Source organism: Vanessa tameamea, chromosome Z, assembly GCF_037043105.1.
Source record: "Vanessa tameamea isolate UH-Manoa-2023 chromosome Z, ilVanTame1 primary haplotype, whole genome shotgun sequence".
Classification (NCBI taxonomy): Eukaryota; Metazoa; Arthropoda; class Insecta; order Lepidoptera; family Nymphalidae; genus Vanessa; species Vanessa tameamea.
The window spans coordinates 412,535-433,657 of NC_087341.1; the positions used below are offsets into that span (position 1 = coordinate 412,535).

Genomic DNA, 21,123 nt, shown 5'->3' on the forward strand with positions numbered 1-21,123 from the left:
AAACTTAGAATCCAATGCTATTTCTAAAAACACTGTAGTATAAAGACAACCACCGTTAAATGATATATTATATATAACATAGCTTTCTAACATTTGGTGGGGTAAAAACCACACGTTTTGTTTTTTGAGCATTCAAAACTAAGTTATTTATTGTGAACTAATCGTATATCTGTGATAATGCACTGTTTACATCGTCATAGTTAGTTTTTTCAGTCGACCTTAAAAATCAGTGAATTATCGTCAGAAATTAATACTATATCACAAATAACTTTAACATATTACACAAGAAAGATCATTTACATATTCTTGCGGAACCTAATTTTTTAGCGTAAATCCACAAGACTTTATTCCATTAATGAAAACTTGTTGGAGTCTTTGACTTAAGTATGAACATGAAGCGATGAGATCGAGAGCTTTACCTTTAACATCGCAGTATTTGAGCTTACATAGAAGCTTTTCTAGTACAATTAAATCCTATTGTCATATTAAATTAATAAATACACTATAGTATTCTGTGAATTTTTTAAGTTAATTTTTTAATAATCTAGCAGCATCTAATGCCGGTGATTTTAAGTGAAATGTTTTTTTTTATTGGGTATATTATCAAAAAATATTTCAAATAAATTTGAAACTTCGAATTCTGAATTTTTATATCTAATACCTGTGTTCAATTTGATTGGTACCATTTCCTTTTTAGATTTTCCGCAAATACTTTTATGTAGACACTCGTTCGTATATTTTATGTATTCTTTATCAGATGATAATCCCATTGGAGCATTGTTACTGTAGTTGCATTATTATGAATTATCAACATTTATAATTGCACATATTATTTTATTCTTGTGTGTGATATAATAATATCACTGAATTTTAATTCGAATTTAATAAAAAAAAAAAGGATTTTTTTGACATTACGTATGTAATCGAATCTACCTTATGATACAAAAAAATACAGGTGCGTTTCATTTCAAAGAAAAAATATCGACATTTTTAAGTCAAACTTATTTTAAGCTTATTTTTACCTGGCCGAGAGCTCTTAGAATGTAGTCTAGGTAGTTGTGATCTGCCATAGTGGCGACTTGCATGAGGCAGTCGAGGCCCTTGTTTGCGACGAACTCGTGCACCAGGTCCTTGTCCGACTGCAGGATCTGCTTGAGCGTGAACAACGCCCGTCGCAGCTCCCGCCCCTGGGAGTGTAGTAATCTCTCTAAAAAATTAACAAAAAATAGAAGTCATTATTGTTACAATTTTTTTATGATATATCAAACATGTATACTACGAGTATGATTGATGATGTGTGACTACGAAGTCATATGTATATGTTACAATTTTTAATTTGCATTGATTTCGTGTTTTTTTTATATAAAATAATTGTAACAGCATTGATAGCGCGATTTAGGTTTGCGAGATATGGCAAATCTTTACAGAATATAAAAACTGTCATATGGAAATATAATTATCATATATTTATCATATATACTTAGTTTCGTTATGGTTTAGAAATCGGTTAAAATAAGCAAATAAAAGGGTATCCTACGTCTTGGTGATCCAAAAATCTCGATTTTTAACTTGTCGCTATGAAAATTTCCAGACATTTCCGGCCGAGGCCTGATGCTATACAGACGTGTCGATCTTTTGGCCGCATCATTACGTTACGAGATGTTTTTTTGTAATTTTGTAAAGATATTTGTTTGTAAAGTATGGATAACATCAATTGAGACTTCGATCCCCATGAACTCGAAGCAATTTGATATTTTTCATTAAAAGTGCTATGTGGCATGTTTAGATACATATTTTTTAAATACATCATTTTATAACTAATAAAAATATAATTACTAACATATATTTATTTTTTACAGAATAAAGAAAGTCGAAAACAATAACACGGAAGCTATTTATATTGCGTAAGAGTTTAATTTTATCGATTTTGTTTATAATAGGAATTAAAGTTATGTATGAACTAACTTTAATAATAAAATAAAAGTCGTAAAAAAAAATGTAATTATTGTGAACCAGAGAACTAGAATATTTAGAAGTGTCATTTGTACGTAATTCAAAAATTTTAATTTTTTTGTAACGTCCGCCATATTCGATTGAATATGGCAGCAATTCATGAATCGTGCATTGTCATCGAGACTAAATATGTGTGCCAACTTTCAGCTCCATAGCTTCAGTGGAAGTGGGTGTAATATTGATTGCAAGATTCCAGGACATATGTACATACATTCATACATACAAGTGAAATTAAATTAAATATTTTAATAAAAAAATTAACACTAAATGTTTTTTTTTTTGTAGTACCAAATATTTATGTATAAATATTTATAAATAAATATTTATTTTAAGTTTAATTAAATCAGTTTTATTTTTTAATCATTTTCGAATAACAGTCAAAAGCAATACAAATAATTCTAATATCCTATCTATTTTGATGAGATTTATGATTAAACCTCCAGCCACATTCGATCTGGAATTTTAGTAAACAAACCATGAGTCATCATAATTAGGGTTGATACACTCTTAATAAAAAATAATAATTATTATAATTACAATTATATTCATTATAACACAATTTCCTGTTTAAACACAAAAATTTTAATTTAATACAGAATCCAAAAATTTTATTTAGCCGGTCAATACATAATTTATATGAAAATTAGCTTAAAATAATAGTTTAAAAATCTTTAATTACCACTATTATATTACTACAAAACTAACAACCCTATATTTTAATACTGACGTAAAGAAATCGCAGGTTTGTAATATTTGGAGTGTTTTTTAAGCAATTGGCAGATTTAGGAAGGTATATAATAGCGATACAGGCTCTTCGTAATTGGTGGTGTATATTTTTAGTCGTATTATAATGGTAGTATAACCACAACAGGTTAAGAATGTTAACATTACACACAACGTTTCATTACACACAGATTAAAAAAAAGACATCTTGTTTTGGCTAGCATAAATATAGCACTATAATCACTGTTTCAACCACATATATTTAGAATTTCTTCTAATATATATATCAGATAAAATTTAAGAAATTTTATTGCGGTTAGATTTTAATTAATTTAAAAAAATATTTTTTTAACGCAAATAAAGTTAAACGAAACGTAACTACGTAATTTTGTTGCATTATACGCTCGCCATAATGTTTGTTTTGTTGTTAGCTTTGCTTACAATTCGCGAGTGTTTGATTCTGGTGTTCTTCCGTTCTGTTATTAATTGTTAGATTTTGTTATCGTTATTTAGTTTTAATTCGTTATTGTTATAAGTTTGTTGTTATCAAATATTGTTTATATTAGATTACGATGAGTAATACTGAATTACCCGGTCCGAGTGGGATTGGATCTGTAGCGAAATTTTCTTCGCCCAAGAAGAAACGCGCAAAGAAATCTGCCATGAGTTCGTTAGAAAAAACTGCCCTCATCAATATTTATAAACTTGTCGAGGAAACTTGGCCCAAAAATGAGTTTATATATCGAAAAGGTATTGCCAAAAAGACAGCGGAAACCGCCGGCGTTAGCTTGTCTACTGTTTATAATGTTTTGGCTGAGTATAAAAATGAAAAACGTGTGCATTCGCCGACACCAGCACCAAAACGCGTGACAAAAATTGATTTGTTAGACGAAATGGACCTCAGTGGCATAAGAAGAAAGTTCCACGAGTTTTTTTTTCGAAATGAACCACCGTCATTATCCCAAGTGTTACAGGCTGTTAACGACGATGAAACTCTTCCAAATTTTAAGAGAATGTTTTGAGCATCTGCCTGACGTTGGTTGCTAAGCAACGCTTTGTTATTAAACATTCCACATCGAATTTGGCTGGAGTTATAGTATGATTAACCTAGTTAACCAATGATTCAACCAAATCGACTTGACGACATTTTTTTCTAGTAAATATTTAGATGTTTTTTTTTTTAAATTGAATATATATTTTTTCTTTGTGAACCGATATTAATAAAACAAACAAACACTACGCTATATGTTACCCCACGGTTACTACACTACAGATTTCGAACACTTACGATTTTATTATAAGTGTAAATAGATTATCAAACTTTTATAAAATGTTAAAAATTAGTATGTTTTAATATTTAGTATAAGAACTAATTGTGGTATAATAATATAAATAAAAGAAAAAAAGGTTAAAACTGTCTATTTTATTGTATACAAAATATAAATAAAAATATTGTAAGTTTAATTGAATCAGTTTTTTTATAATAATTTGTTAACTAACATCGAAAGAAATAAAAATAATTCTGTTGTCCTATCTATTTTTTATGAGATTTATGATTGATCTTACTTCGCTCGGTTTGGCGCCATCTATTAGAATATATGGACGTAACCTCGCTTAACCATTAGTTCACGGGCTTGCCGTTTTTGTCGATTTTGTAAGTGTGTGCGTGCGATTCTCAAGGGCACTTAGCTCTTGTAGTCCTCTTAAGGACGTTTTTGAAAATTGTCGACAATGTAAATTCATTAAAAAATAGGTTTTTAAATCAAGTTTGCATTTAGTTTATGTACTAATACAAAGAAAATAGAGTACTAGTACTACTAAAATGGAATACTAGATTGTATTGTCGCCTGGATTAACAGTGCATGCAAACTTCAGTTGAAGCGGTGTGGTGGATCTGGTTTGGATTTGCCTTATTAACATTATCCGTCGAAAAATATGACATGGGGCGAGAGTGCTGAGCAGATGCTATTGTAATGTTCTACAACTTACCAATGATGGCGTGCACGCGGACCGACAGTTGAGTGCGAAGGACCAGCGCATTTTTGCGACTAGAAATAAAAGGAATTTACAATATTATTATTTGTAATATTACAGATAGAAAAAGGACTTAATTAAAAGCCAAAATATTATATATTGATTCTACATTGAACAAAAAATTTCCCTTTTTATGCAAAAACTTTTACGTTGGCTAATTCTTGGTTCGCATGACTACCCAGTCAACTAGAAGTTAACTAGTAATTTTAAAATTATCTGAAATAAGCTATAACAAACATCGATTATGGTTAGGTAACTTTTAGCGAGTGTTTTTAAAAACTAATTTATCTTTACAAAAAAAAAGTAAAATGTTACATTAACAGATTTCCCACTTCTGGGCTTCCTTTAGAGAAGGTTTGGAGCAAATTCCACCAGGCTGCTTCAATGCGGTTTGGTGGAATACACATGTGGCACAATTTCGTTGAAATTACACAAATGCAGGTTTCCTCATGATGTTTTTCTTCACCGCCGAGCACGAGATGAATTTTAAACACAAATTAAGCACATGACAATTCAGTAGTGAAACGTTGGTATGATGCACATGTTCTAACCAATGGGCATCTCGGCTCTTTGGCCATCTCGGCTCTTGTAAAATTAAATTAAAAAGTAAAAAGTTAATTAAGAGACAATTATGAGATATTATTTATTTTAAAGTTTTAGGTTTTTTAATTTTTTTATTATGTGAATTTATTTTTTGCTGATAGATAGAAAGTATGTTGTTTTAATTTATAATTCATATTTTTTATGTACAAGAAGAGTTAAGCGGTTGGTTAATTAGGTTCCGTATTACGTAGTATAATTTTTACCATTTGAGTTCGTTGTCAAACCTGTGGGTTGAACTAGTCTGCTAAACATGTTGATGTATTTTCCCATTTATATATAATTAAACAATTAAAATCGCATTTTTTTATTATTATGTTATATTGAACATAATTTCAATTTATTAAACATTTATAAGTAGGTAGTACTAAATAGTTTTGAATACCCACATATGACTAGTGCAACCTTAGATGCACAAAAACTTAAACTGAACGGAAACTATTTTCCAATCTACCTACAGTCTATTTCAACTACAAGAAAACGAAATAAAAAAAAAGCGAATTAAAGCTTAATTATTCTATGATATTAATTAATGATTTACAAAAAATGGCGTTTTGAACGTCGACATTGCAAGAAAGGTACATATTCAAATTTTTAGATAGCTGCATTTTTACGCTTAAATCAAAATTAGGTCATTAGTTTTGATTTGGATCGTGGTATTTCGCAAATAGCCTTATTAACTTATAAAGAGGTAGTTATTTTCAGTGATAAGTCATAGAAACACACTCACAATTTAATTTATATGAATAGATTTTTATTCCCTCATTAATAAACAGAAACATTGTATGTTTCAATAATGAAGTGGCATTTTCAAGACATATGACGTATTGTATAATACTAAGGTTTTGAATAAATAAAATTTTATATATCTTTCAAAGAAACTCTTACTTTATCTTATATCTAAAACGACTTTGACCTTGAAATATATTTCTTAGAATAAAATTTTTTGAACAAAAAAACAAAATCTAATTAAAAATAACACCTTATCTTAATCTTCAAACCGAAAAAGTAATGTTCAATCAGCGTAGGCCGTGTTGATGGCAAATCAAAAGTCAGTAGGCAAAAGCAAAAGGTCGTAAATACTAAATCGGTTACAATTACAGTTCGCTTAAACAAAGCCAGGTCGTAAGAAAAAAACTTGATAATTCCGAATAATATCTTACTTTTGTATTATTTTCAAAACTATAAATTAAGTGTTGCTTTGCATAAATCTGATCTATATTTTAAGACTTTTTATTTCTGTAAAATGAATTAATTATTTTAATTTTTTTGTCTATACCTTACAATATAAAAATTAGCGAACATCCTTAGAGAGGCCTCCATTTTAAATGTTCGTTCATCGAAAAATGGCGTTTTGAATGTCGGTAAAACTGTTTTCGTTACTTTGAAAGTCAAATTTGAGTGGAGTTACGTAGTTAAGCGAAATATTGTTGTATTAAAAATGAAGATATATTAACAAAGAACTGTTTGTAGTAAATAAATTTACTATAAATTTATGTAAATTTTTGTTTGTTTAATAAAAAAAATATAATATATAGGAACGCACTGTTATTTATACAATATTAGTCTTAGAGAGAGCCTTAGTCTTGCCTTGATGATGTGAATTTTTTACAAAGTTGTGGGTATACCCACAATCAATGTTTTTTTAAGGCGTGCGCCGCTATTATACTATCAATTTGGGACTTACTCATCGAAATCACACGAGTCTTTAAAATCCTCCTCCAAAACGAGCTCGTCCTCTTCCGAATCCAGGGTTGACATAAACGAATTATCGTGGTACGCGTCGCCGATGCCCGAGTCGACCGAGATCTGCCTCATAATGTCGCCGTCCGAACAGTCGAAGTACACCGTGTCGTTGAGCGAAATATTCATATTCGGTTCCATAATCTCATTATCCGATCCACGGGATGAATTAATATAAACTCAGCGATTTAAACTATTCTTTATGTATAATATTTTAATTTCCGCGCTTGCGTCCCCGATCAGTGTTCATTGAGAACTAAGCTGCGCCCGCGCTGTATCAGTTGAATGTGGGAAAAAGGGCACACTGATTTTATTGCTGGGCAATATACCCTCGCGCTATCTAAATTTTTTTAAACGTGCTATTCAATTTGTAACGTTGGCTTTGTACGTTATTATGAAATGTTTAATATTACCCACTCTTAATAATAAAAATGTTCAAAAATCGTTACAAATTAAAATTCTTAGTTTTCAAAATGCTTTATTAATTTGAAATAAAAAAACAATACTTTTTTATTTATTATAATCACCTTTGAAATAAAACTAGTAAACTTCGCGGCATATATAAATCTATCCTGTGTTTTCAACTTTGTTTATTTGCCTACAAGTTTTAGTTCGTATATAATACGAACTAAAACTTAATAACATTTAAATATTTCAGTTGTTTTCATAAATTTAGACTATTCATTATACATATATGTCGGAACTTGTATAATTTCTCGAAGATGCTGCACTGGCCCGAGCTGTGAACGTATTTCGCGGTTCGATCAGCCTGTATAGAGCTCTCATAGCGCAAGTTCATTGTGTATGTCGTCTAGTTTTTGTGCATTCCGCTCCATCGCGATTGATCTAAAAACTCCATAACGCCGAACACTCACGGTTTCGCTTGCGTCTACCGATTTCTACACTTTCTATGGCAAATTATACGTTATTATATTATTTCCAATTACCTACATATTAAACAAAACACCGAACACAAACATTATAATGGTATGTACAAACGTTTTATACATTTGGTATCCTTACACAGTTTGTTAAGTTTACTGTGCACGGGGAAACAAATACTGGAACGGGTTGTATGTAAACGTTGACAAAATTACGAAGATTTAGTAAATTTTGTATAAAGTGCAATGACTAAAAGTATCTTATTTCCCGGACTTTTAATTACGGCCCCTGGCTTTGATATGGAAGTTAGTTAACGTTTTACATAATTTGGCAAAAATCTGATATCAGATGGCTACCGATGCTACCGATGTTACCGGGTTACATGTAACGGTAACCTAAATAATACATGTGTCGAATCCGGCGGAACTATTTCGGTCTACGTAAATGGTGCGACGACCTTTACTTTCCAAAGACGATTTTTTTACTCGAGAAATGTTTCAAAGATACCATTATCGATTTCTTACTGCAGTTAATCTGTCTATAAATAGTTTTTTACGGCTTACCTCGTTGTAATTTACTTAGTGCTAGTTCAGAAACTAAGTAAAATGACAAGAGATGGCCGTGTCTGTCACATCTGAAAAAGGTGAATTCAATCGGTCGATGTTGTAGGAACCAACTAAAAACGCACGTCTAGACCAGATCAGGGGGAAACCAAAAGTGGTCCAAAAGAGGTTTAACCAACCACAATGGCGTGATGATCAAAAACTTTCAGTTGAATCACATAGGCAGTAGCGATACCACAACATAAATGTAGAATGGAATTAGACTCCAGTCTGTTACGACTGCATCCTTACCTCGTGAGTACATTTGTCAATCTTCATAAATATAATAGACCAACTGCCCCATGCCACGCATTTCCCCTCTCGTTCCCCCCATTGTTATGCAAACAAGAAATGGTAAGTTCGTACATTTGATATTTATGATTAGTTAGGTATTCTAGGCTACTTTGCTCGCGTTGTAGGGGTCGGTTGTCAGACGTTGGTCGTAGAAAGTAGCCTCCCTTGGAGGTCAAGCTTGGTCCTTGGTTTGGCCGCGAAAGAGCAACACAGACAAGCGGAGTAATTTTTCCATCTTCGATCTGATTGAAGTTTTCTATTTATAGCATTAGTATTAATAATAATTAAATATATAAATAAATGTAGAAGTTCTTTTATCGACGACTTATTACGTAAACAACTATTATTAGTATTTATGTATATTTGCTGGTCATTATTATTATAATATTGCAATTGAATTTCGAATTTCTTCTCCGTAACTGACAAAGCTGAAATTTTTAAACAAATATTGATTTAAATAAGTATGAATAATGTTATGTGCTTTGAAAGTTCCTAAGAACTGTATTTGAATCGAATACCAATATCTGGTACGAAAAAGACACTCGCACTTATTAAATAAAGGTATGTTTTTATTTGTGTTTGTTCCAGTTTCGCGCATAACTATCCTTCGATTCGTATGAAACTTTTAAATAAATTATGTTTATTATAATCGATATTTGAATCAATCCAATTTCATTAGTAGTTTGACCTGATCAAGCAAAGTTTATAAGTACAGAATATTAGTAAGACATAAGAGCCGAGATAGATCTTAAAATCGCGAAATCAAATCCGGATAAGCTCCAGCACCATTCCAGTAGTATTGGTGTTTATATATCTTGTGCTCGGCTGGGAAGGAAGTCAGATAAAATTATGATAATCTATAGAGAAGTGCGATGATCCAAAGAATTTAAAGAGGGGCAACGGGATACCTTCTTGAATTACTTTATAATTTTCTATTGTACTGTTACGTAATGTTTACCTCAGCACTTTAAGAAATAAAAATCTTGTTCCATTTTACAGATACGAGTCGGATTATCTACGCAGGGGATATTTTTTTCTGAATGAGGAAATTGAGGAAGCGAATCGCGTTTACTGCACAGAGGGGACACGGGAAGTGTCCGTAGGGGGCTGAATGGATCAACACAATTGCATATGTTCACGAAGACCACTAGTCTTGTTCCTTTATATATGTTACTATATACTATAAGTTTTTATGTTACGTTATAAACTTACATACATATCATCTTTAATTACTCGTTGGTCGAAAGGTTTTACCTTTATCAGAAGTGCCAAAATTGTGCTTTTGGAAATTAAGGTTTAAAGTTTTTTCCTTTGGTTTCGTTTTAGATATAATGATGACGATGTGTTAACCTATTTCAACCACGACAGGCATTTAATAGACGAGTCAACTACGAGGATATATTGTAGGGCAAAAGTAAGCGACTGACACTGACTACTGAGAATTTATCAACAATAAAAACAAACTCATGACTACGGAGTCTAGAGCCTGACAAACTAACCACTAGACAGAAGAGGCAGTCTAAATTAAATAAACATAAAATCATAATAATGAATATAATAAATCTTCAATTATTTTGACCGTTTGCGTAAAAATTATATAACTACAATTTTTAAAAATTTTACTCAGTCGATGAGACGATCTAAAATATTTTTATTATATTTTTAATGATTTTCTTATCTCGTTTTGTTCATGACGTTTTTGTACTTAACTACCTGTATTAATCATTATGATTATTAAAATATTATAGCAGCTGGAAACAGCAATAGACAACACTAGAGAGCTACTGTTGAGTTTTAACGAAATCTATTAGTACAAACAAAAAACGTGCACTACATACAATAAATGAATGTAGGTTAAACTCAATGCGAAGTTCTCACAAGCACTTCGGGTAAAATGAATTGTAAACGAACTGAAAAATATCGGCTTACAAAGCCCTTGTCCTAGTTCAGCGACCTCGAGCAACCTGCGCTGGACCCACTCGTAAGCTTACAATTATTCTTTACTTATATTTTTTGTTTCAATGTATTGTTTATACACTCACCTGTCTTGCAAACCTTCCAGTTCTTCATCCTGTTCCCCGAGAGTGGAATCCAGGTCTAAATAGGGCCCGTAGTCGCCGTCCTTGAACACCTGCAGCGTTGCATCGTCCAGCTGCAACAATTGTAATCAATATATGAATAAAATTAATTATTTAAAATAACCAATTATTAATAGCGCCACCTGTCGGTTAGTTTAGAAACTAGGACGTCATGTAATAGTTTTATGTTAGTGCCATGATATGAGATGGCAGAGATACGAGAGGGAGCTGTATGTATTATGACTATCAAAATGGTAACTGACAACTGAGGTATTTATAAATGAATATTAAAAATATAATGTTCTTAAATTAACAAAATTTGTTTGTTCTTTTGATTTAATTAATGGGTTTTTTAAACGACGGTGAAACTACCTCGTTTAATTTATTTTCTTTGTTTTATAATATGTAGGCGGGCTGTTAGGTATATGAGTTGCCTGATGGTAAGCGATTACCAACGCAACAACAGACATCGGCGCTATAAAAAATATTAATCATTCCTTACATTGTCAATGCGGTAAGTTTGAGAAATAATATAATCTAAATTGTAATTACAGACAAGTGTCCCTTACACTTTGTGGCTTTAATTACACTGGCTCACTCACCACCTTTAACCCGAACCACAACAATGTAGGGTAGAATTCAAATTAGTAGAATTGAAACAAAAAAAAAATCAGACATATAATTAATAAGACATAAAGATATCGTAGTCAAAATATAATATAATTGTTTTTGTAGATATTATCGAAGACAATCACCGAGTCCCTGCGATATACAATATAAATATAGAAGATGCAGTGGTGAGGCAAACGGCTATTCGTTCAGTGACTTAGGGCTGTCCCAAAAACAAAATGAGTCAACAAATACATTTAGATATTAGCGAAGGTGGAAACGCAGTCTGTTTGCGTGTTTACGATCTAGCGCGTGGCGGGTGGCGGTCAGCCAAGATTCGGGATAACAATATTAACATAGATATAACATTTCTATTCTATGCGAATATTTTTAATTAAGCACTGTAACTGATATTATGTTCTGTTGCCACCGATTCTTAGAATCTACTAAATTGTATTTTTTTTAATATTCCATCTGTTTGTATGGATATGTATTAAATGAATCTGCCTTACGTTTGCAATTGTTACTGGGTTTTCTGCCTGGAGCCGTTGCGCCCCAGCTCCGCGGTCGCCTCCGATTGCAATAGCATCGGATTATCGGACACTCGATCGCATGCGCTGTTGATTCGTCCTTGACATTGACCGTCGATGCCGAAAATCGGCGAGGGAGGCGGCGACATTATTGTTGTTAATATAATGGATTCACTAAAATCACTGAACTCATCTACTCCCGAATAAACTCATCAAACAACATATGACAATATACTTAGTTTAAAAAAATTGAGAAAAGGACCATTTATAAATAAAAATATAATATTTATATACAAATACCGTTTAAAAATCGTACATTTTAATGACTATACAAATAACGATAAAAACAGTTATAATAACTGACATCAAGGGCCGTATGCAAGCGTCCTTAAGTATTTAACGCAAATCTTTTTAAACTGCGTTGAGCGGCCCACCCCGACTCTAAGAATACGTATAAATTCGACGCTAAAATGCACGGGATCGATTTACTCGTAACCGTTTTTTTTGTCAAACAAATGCGTATAATTGATTTTATTTTTACTCAACTCCGGTTTTTTGTATACACACAAACGTCGATTACCCATACATCTTGTTTTCAAGAAACACAATGTATTTAATCCTAGAGACGTAGATATTGTATTGGCAAAAAAGTCTGATGACTGACTATTGATAAATCCTGACTAGTAACATTACAGTCAAGCATCAAAAGCGAATACAAATTCCTGTTAGCGCGAAACGTCTCGTTTTGTAATACGTCACAACATTAACAGCCTGTAAATTGCCTACTGCTGGGCTAAGGCCTCCTCTAGTTTTGAGGAGAAGCATATTCCACCACGCTGCTCCAATGCGGGTTGATGGAATACACATGTGGCAGAATTTCGTAGAAATTAGACACATGCAGGTTTCCTCAAGAAGCTTTCCTTCATCGCCGAGTACGAGATCAATTATAAACACAAATTAAGCACATGAAAATTCAGTGGTGCTTGTTAAAATGCACGCGTTCTAACCATTAGGCCATCTCGGCTCATTATACGTCACAAGTTGCACTTTAATTATTAATATAAAATCTGACGATGAGATTTAAGTAAAGTCGGAGCGCAGTTGATGACTTCATTAATTCGAGTAGAAATAGAAGTGACGATTCAACACCTAAATGTTGATCGTTGGTTACGAGTATATACTAAGATTATAGGCAATCACAGGTTGCTACAAAGACGGCCTTGTTGGATGTTTGTTGGAGATTAAATCACGATAGCGGTAGAAAAAACCGTCGTCAACGATTACTTCTTGAAAAGACAATAAAAATCCTACGAGTTACTCACAAAGAATGTTAGTTAGAGAAATTAAAACTTTACATTCGTGTTAATATTCACCGACTAGTTTAACTGATCGCCTCATTGGTCTGCCCAGCAAAAAGCTTAGTAGGTTTTTCTGTCGACAAAATTTAAGAAGTATCTGGGAGGTGTCCGGTCTTACACTCCTTTCGGAGCTGATCTAGTCGCATCATATCGCCGGAATTGTGACGAATATTAGTTTGCAATATATATATATTAAACAATATTTAAACCGTTCCAAGAATTTCACGTTAAAAACGAAACAAATTATTCGATCTGTAAATATGTTGATTTTATGTCATAGATAAACAAACCGACGAATGTCGCTGAGATTATATTTATACAATATTTTGCGGTCGTCGCTAATGTCAATGTTAATACAATTTATTGGCGCTCTGTGCTTCGTCGCTGATGTCATTTAAATATGGCTTCCAGTTGAGAAATATCTTTATCCATTTAAAGTTGTAATCTGGTCGTATACGCGCGCCGGCATTTTATTAGATTGTTAGTTTATTATCAATTAAACGGGAGCAACGCCATGGTATCTAGGTCTGTTTGCAAGTTACGACTAATCTTAAAAGATTAAATTATACACGTGCTTGTGCTTGCAATTTTAGATAAAGCGATACTGGACTGATTCTGTTTTACACGATCACTTAACTAATTTTCCTAAACGACATGCTAGCCTGTTTAACCTCACATGCAAACACGAGATAGCAATATTTAATATTTTTTTTCTTTTTTTTTTATCGCATTAGTTGGCGGACGAGCATATGGGCCACCTGATGGTAAGTGGTCACTATTAAATTACTTCAGAGAGCCGAGTTTTTGTTTTGATTTCGCGATATTCAGTTTTATCTTGTTCACAGACGTACAATAATCTTGAGGGTCGTACGCGGTATAATTAAAAAACATGTGTGTTGGTCTTACTAGTCAACAAATTCGACTTCGACTTTATGTGGAAGGGTCAGAGGTATCTTTCGCGCCTTTTGAAGAGGTATATGTGCCGTGGGCTATTTTAAGTCTTAATAAGAGATATTGTTTAGTTTAAAATATTGCGTTGATTTTGCATCAGTCAGGTCAATGTCGTGTTTCAATTTCGTAATCAATAATTAGACAGTTAATGTTAACATATACACCGAGCTAGCTGCCCGTCCCGTCTTCGTACGGGTGAAATAGGAATAACATTTATTTAAAAAAAAATCCTGCGCCTCACTCAATCTCACCTAGGGACGATCACACAATAATATCATCAAAATCCGTCAAGCCGTTTAGGAGTTAAATGACATATGCACGTACAAAATAATTATATATTTCGCATTCAAGTAAATTATCTTTCGATATCATTTATAACAAATAAATATATACTTATATTTAAAAAGGTACAGTAACCGATAATGTTAATCTGTAAGAACAAACTGGAATTTGTGTGTGAAAAAGTGTGTGAGTCGACTCGAGTCGAAACTCATCGACTTGATTCATCAATTGAGCTGCCCTAGGTTAAATGACGCCAACAGAAAACATCTACTGTATCAGACGACGCTGATGAATACATCAAACTGTCAAATTGATTACCATTAGTTTTCGATAGATGACTTTTGACAAATATACTTCTCCATTGATAAAGTCATTTTAACGTGAAACGTTAAAAGTCAAGCGATTATAGTATGATAGTAGGTGTCCACGTCAAGGGTTACGAGGTACTAAGTCGCTGTCGTGTGTTACAATGCTGTAAAAAGTCTGGCTGGTAATGTAACGGTTGTTCAGAGCCGAGGCGGCGGTCAATAGTGACAGGTTGTAGACGCATTATAATAACTACCCGTTGAATGTCTCTGTATTGTCCCGAGACTTGAGACTCAAATTGGTTGCCATTGTTTTACTTGACGTTAAACGTCGGTAGAGCTAAGATCCTAATGCGTACAATATTTCATACGACCTGTCCTGTCGAAAAGGACGTCGGACATGAAAAATGGAGTTTTTGATGTCCTCTTTCCACTTCTAAGTAACGTCCGGTGATTTGTGTAAGACTTACATAGACAAAAATCATATTATATAATTATATGTTTAAAAATAATGTTTTTATATTTGGTTATAAAGAGGTCATAAATCATAATTATAAAACATTCCGGTTACTGCGAAATTGCGCGTTTCACAGTCCATAAATCGTGAAGAATGAGTTTTCCTATTACAAATCTTGAGTAAATAAATGTCTTAGTTTAAAACCGCTACTAATATGAGTTCGGTGGTTTAGGCGAGACGCACGCACGCACACGACACCGATACCATTCCATGACGTACCACTTGTAGTCGGTGGTGACTGTGTCGACTTGCTCTTTACCTTCCCTGATGTAAAGTTGCCGAGCCGCTGCTGGTCACGGGCTGATACCATCGTGAGAAGTTTCGGTGCTTTTTTTACTACGTTCAGTATAAAAAGTACCTGACTGTGTTGTGTTGACTTACAGGAAGGATATATTATGTAAATTTAATCGTATCTGACTGACGTATTTTTGTACTCTCTAAGTGCCGATAGCTTTAATCAATGCATAATATTATTTGTAATAATATCCGTAACTATATCAATATAGGTATTATAGTTTAGTAAGATGATACTGTATAATTTTATTCGATTGATAGATTTAAAGATTATTTTTATTAATTGTTATAAATGTACAAAGTCTTGTACCTATAGGCGATCTTTAAATAGTCTGGAAATAAGAGGGAGTGCATACAATCCGATACGATTTCGGGAGCGGATTAGCCCGGACCGAATAACCCAAGGTCGACGTAGCTACTTGAATGTAATAAATTTTGACTGGAATTAAATACTGCCTATTATATTTAACCACCCATATAGGTATGAGATAATAACAGTTCTGTCAAATTGAACCAAGTTTAGTGCGCGCCGAAATCAGAACCAGTGCCGTCACAATAACTTTTTATTCGGTTTATTTTAGTTTTTGGTGATCCAGAAGATTCTAATTGCCTAGAAATGGAATATTATATAATGAATATTACAGTAGTGAAATGGTTATATACGTAGCAATGAATTATAATGGTGATGATGACGAATATATTTCAAATAGTACTAGAATTAAAAAAAGACAATATGAAGTAATTAATTTAAGAGCAATTACAATGAAAATCGTTTTTAATTGACAACGATCCTATGACGGTGCTAAATATATATTGTCCTAACATATATTTTAATAGACTCATTCAAACATTCAATTACTCACTCACATAGAACGATCGATAACACGAACGTCTTGGTTTTCGGAATGTAAATAATCAACACGCCAATATCAATGGTGCTAATATTTGAGTCTTTAAAAAAGATAATCAGTACTATAAATAAAATATTACAATTTAACACAGTTTTGAAGAAAATCAACAGTTTCTAGTTAGTCGCAGCCAACTATCTTAATTAACCCTTTATTTAACTGCCCAAACATTCTACTAAACGGCGCTGTTCGAAGCGAGCTGTCTGTATGTCATTCAGCCGCTACACATTCAGTTTATAGAAAAAGGTTTATTTCCTTTAGAAATCTCTTGAAATAAAATTGTATACATAAAAATTCTGCAGATTTTTTGTAACATATCTATGTTTATTTTCAGGAGAGTCTGAAATAAATTACCTTAATCTATAAACGGAAGATGTCATTAACACTGCTGGTTCTTAAAAAGTGAATGCCGCAGTAAAAAGTCTAGGCTGTTAATTGACTGCCTAATTTAGTTAGTTGCCTGCTACATATATATTTCTATCAAGACAGTCTCCATAGAAGGCTGGAGATATGATTATTGCAGTATCTCGCCCTTCGGAAACCACGTAAAACCGATGAAGCTGCGTTTCTCTTCAGTCGACGGTCCTCTCGGATTACGGATACAAAGAACAATAAGTAAGGAAATAAATAATCCAGAATAATGGGTTCGGATAGAACTTCTCAGTTTCCAGCCCAGGATTCGGAGGCCATCAGCATATTAAAATTGACTCAGCATAGTGTACGTGTTCTCGATCAAAGTCCGCGAGTTCAGTGAGTACACCTTTTACAGCCTGACAGATATTTACACAATAAAGTTCTGGCGTTTATAAATGGAGCAATGTGGGATCTTCTCGTACAATTTATTAAACTAAAGATTTGCAAATCTGGCGCTCGTTTCTGTTTTATACACATTAACGGTTAACTTTTTTATTTGAACCGAGCTATTGGAGGTTATGCTAACAAAATTAGCTATTTATATTTTGGTCAAGGTTTGAAACAATAATACCTTGTACAGAAATACGTTTTGATAAATTGATATTGTAGAACGATCGATTTCAAATTCAATTCCAACCATATTTTAGCCTAATTGGCTTTTGAATCGACAAATCTGTCATGTCAGCTTTACGTGACGCTATCGCCGTGCAAAACGATTTATATCAGGAAAACAGAAGAGAAAACCAGAACTTTTACGTGAATGTTTCTGACGTGACGATTTTTAGAGGAAATAAACGTTCTTTTTTTTAAAATGTTATCAGTTAAAAATTTGATTGCCATCCTGTTTTGATATCGACGTGTTAAATACTAACCGCTTTGATTTATTGTTGTAGATTATTCAAATAATAGCTGAGTCACCGAAGGCTATTGTTTTCATTCATTATGCCGACCTATAGTGCCACATCCAGGGCGCGCCGGCTGCGTGGGCGCAGGTACGCTCACACAGATTTATACCAAAATAATTGTTGCGGCGCGGATGCAATTATTGCAATGTTATATCACTCACCTGAGCGGCGGCGCAAATATTTAGAACAGATAAATTTAGACAAATACCACGATGAGTAAGGCGTATTACTAGCGCTACTTACGTGTAAGTTACATTCATGCTCCGTTGAGTACGTAAAAACATCGCGATAAATTTATACGAGATCTTACTGCGAGTTTCGGAGAAGACGTCCGACATTAAATCATATAATATATTATTTACTGTGCGTACAACAATTTAAGGTGTAAACGTTCGTTGATTTATGATGTAATAGTTCAAAAGTTGGGTTACTCACCCGATGTGGAGCTTGTAGCAAACGATGCACCGCAGCTATTTGGTACGAGAGAGGAATCGTTGTATTAAACGTGTGGTACAGAGGTCTAGGAGGCTCCCTCACATTGTACTCCATAAAAGGATCCAAGTCGTTCAAGTATTGAACTCTGCACACGAATGAATCCGCCCCTAGCTCCCTCATTGTCCCATTCACCCTGGTTTCATTCACTTTCACTAATTCGATCATAATTTAGCACTATCACTGAGCAAATCTATCAAATCACAGTATTACATCGCTTAAGTTACCTACTGAATTAAAACAACATTTAACATTACACAGTTATCATATTTTAATTACGAATTCACGATCGTAAGTAACGCGCGAAGCCGTTCTTTTATTATTGAAACGAGTGTATTCGACCAGTCAGCCAGTGTTCGAACGCCGACTGAGGACTCGTGTCGCGGAAACACGTGCTGGTCTGGTCGCAGCTTAAGATAGCGATGTCTGATCAGGCCAGTTCATAAGTTTTGAGAACTAAAGATGTTCTAAGTAAAATAATGTAAAACATTTCATATAACATATTTTAAGGCTACAACATGTACTTAATATGATTTTATTTTCTCAATTCAAGACTATGAAAACGTAGATGATATATTGTCGTTAATGTTTTCTTCATTATAATGATTTAAAACGATCATCAATTAAAGCCGATGCTAACAGTTGCATGTTGACGTGATTCTTGGATGATCTGATGTAATTTCCTCTTATCCATACATATTAACTTGAGATCGAACATAATTAATCAACTAATGTTTTTACATTTGAATAATATATTTTTCTATGAATATTTGAAGGAATAAAAATAGCTATTTGAAGTGTAGCGTTTTTTTTTTTACTGAAATGTTAGATTCGAATTTAATCATACATATGGCAAACCGATAAAGACGAAAACTTTTAAATTTTACGTAATTTATTCGCTGTTTTTTATGTGATTTATGAAGACGACCTTATGGTTTTATTGTAAGTATAAATGTTGCATTGAAGCATCAGTAAGTACACTGGGTCTCAGACGATCCGGTTTCTTGACCTACAACACGCCGTCTCCCTCGCACAATTTGAGTAGGAGTAAAAAAATCGCTCACAGCGAAATGATATTTCTATTGTACCTGATATCTTAACACCTTCCAACATACAATATGATTAAAGTTTATCGTTACGTACTAGTACCATTATTAAGGACTACTACATGTACAATAATTCGCACGTTTGTGTTCGGCGATACTAAAATCTTAACGTTTTGATTCCAACAATTTTAAAAGCCTTGAACATGATTAAAGAATTATCACCTAAAATGCAATAATTTAAATATATATCTATAATTGCAATACAAATTGATTAAAAAATAAATAATTGTCTTTACTTATTTAATTCGCAATGCTTTTATAAATGTCGCTATTTTTACACAATGTTATGTATTTAAATTCGCAATGCATATATTGACGTTTTTACATATTTTCATTCGCAGTGCTTGTATTTATTTTTGAGCCGCACGTGACGTGGCTGAAGGTACTCCGGTTATCGCAAAACTAATCAATTTTATCCATTTTTATATCATCTACAAAATGTACTACTTCGCAATTGAGTTTTTGTGAGTTATTAATTGCTGTTGCACGAACCACATCAATACCTACTAGTCACTACGCCTCGTAAATTTAGACATGACGGTCATCATGTCATGATCAATGATTTCATCCCGGGGCTGGGTCTCACGCGTCTATTGGATAAACGTGAAATATACCAAGTGACAATAGTAACGAGTAAATTGATACTGAATGCCTGACCTTGTCTGCAAATTACGAAAGATTTAACAAAAGCCATTCATTGCCAAAGATCTCTGACGACGAATATACTTTTTGTAGATTAAATGATATGACCGATTATAGAGACGTACCAACTAATAAAAGCTAAAAGAAAATATCCCTTATCTTTAAAAAATGCGTGTGTTGTATCTACACCACCTCATAGATAAAAAACCGTGTCAAAACGTGTATTTATTAAATGTTTCAGATTAACCTTAATTTGTCAAAATTAAAGACTGATTAAACAAATTATTTTTATGAAATATTTCTTTAATTCATATTTTTGTCTTCTGGTAACCCTAGGGATACGTAATGTCTACATTCGATAAGTTGTCGAATTTTGTGCAAATCATGATTTAACTCTGAAGTGCTTGGATATGAATCACTTAGTTTGAAATGGCAATTCCCGATATAAATGTTCGTATTTCGTTCTTACAATTATTTATTAAATACTACATCATACTCAACAGGCAAAAACGGATTATGTGTATATTTAAGATTTGAAAGACTTCGTTTTATATTTCGTCTTTTAAAAAAACGGTAAATCGGAGCTTTAACATATGTTTTATAAAACCTATGGTCTAAATAAATGATACTAGCCGCTTAAAAAAATGTATATTTACCACCTGTAATCTAACGAAACTATTCGCTGGCTCTTGATTCGAGTATTGAAAAGATTACGTGAGATAATCATAAGATATTCTATATTAAATTATGAATATTAGCACAATATTGAATATTATCTAAATCAGTTTATCGTGATAGTTATAAATAAAGGTTATTAGAATGAAAACCGATGCGATCACTG

At 32.9% G+C, this 21,123-nt stretch overlaps 1 protein-coding gene across 3 annotated transcripts in view; it reads right to left on the reverse strand.

The window, feature by feature from the left end:
- The window catches only part of Fhos (Formin homology 2 domain containing), a 78,585-nt gene that overhangs the window by 8,989 nt on the left and 48,473 nt on the right, over positions 1-21,123 (reverse strand). For 2 of the 3 annotated variants that reach the window (XM_064220269.1, XM_064220268.1), the window contains exons 5-7: positions 10,934-11,043; positions 4,726-4,784; positions 1,023-1,207 (exon numbers count right to left, since the gene is read on the reverse strand). In XM_064220269.1, the coding sequence (XP_064076339.1) occupies positions 1,023-1,207; positions 4,726-4,784; positions 10,934-11,043 (354 nt within the window). Of the gene's footprint in view, positions 1-1,022; positions 1,208-4,725; positions 4,785-10,933; positions 11,044-18,477; positions 18,765-21,123 lie in introns of all 3 variants that reach the window. The other variant, XM_064220270.1, reaches the window with a different exon arrangement.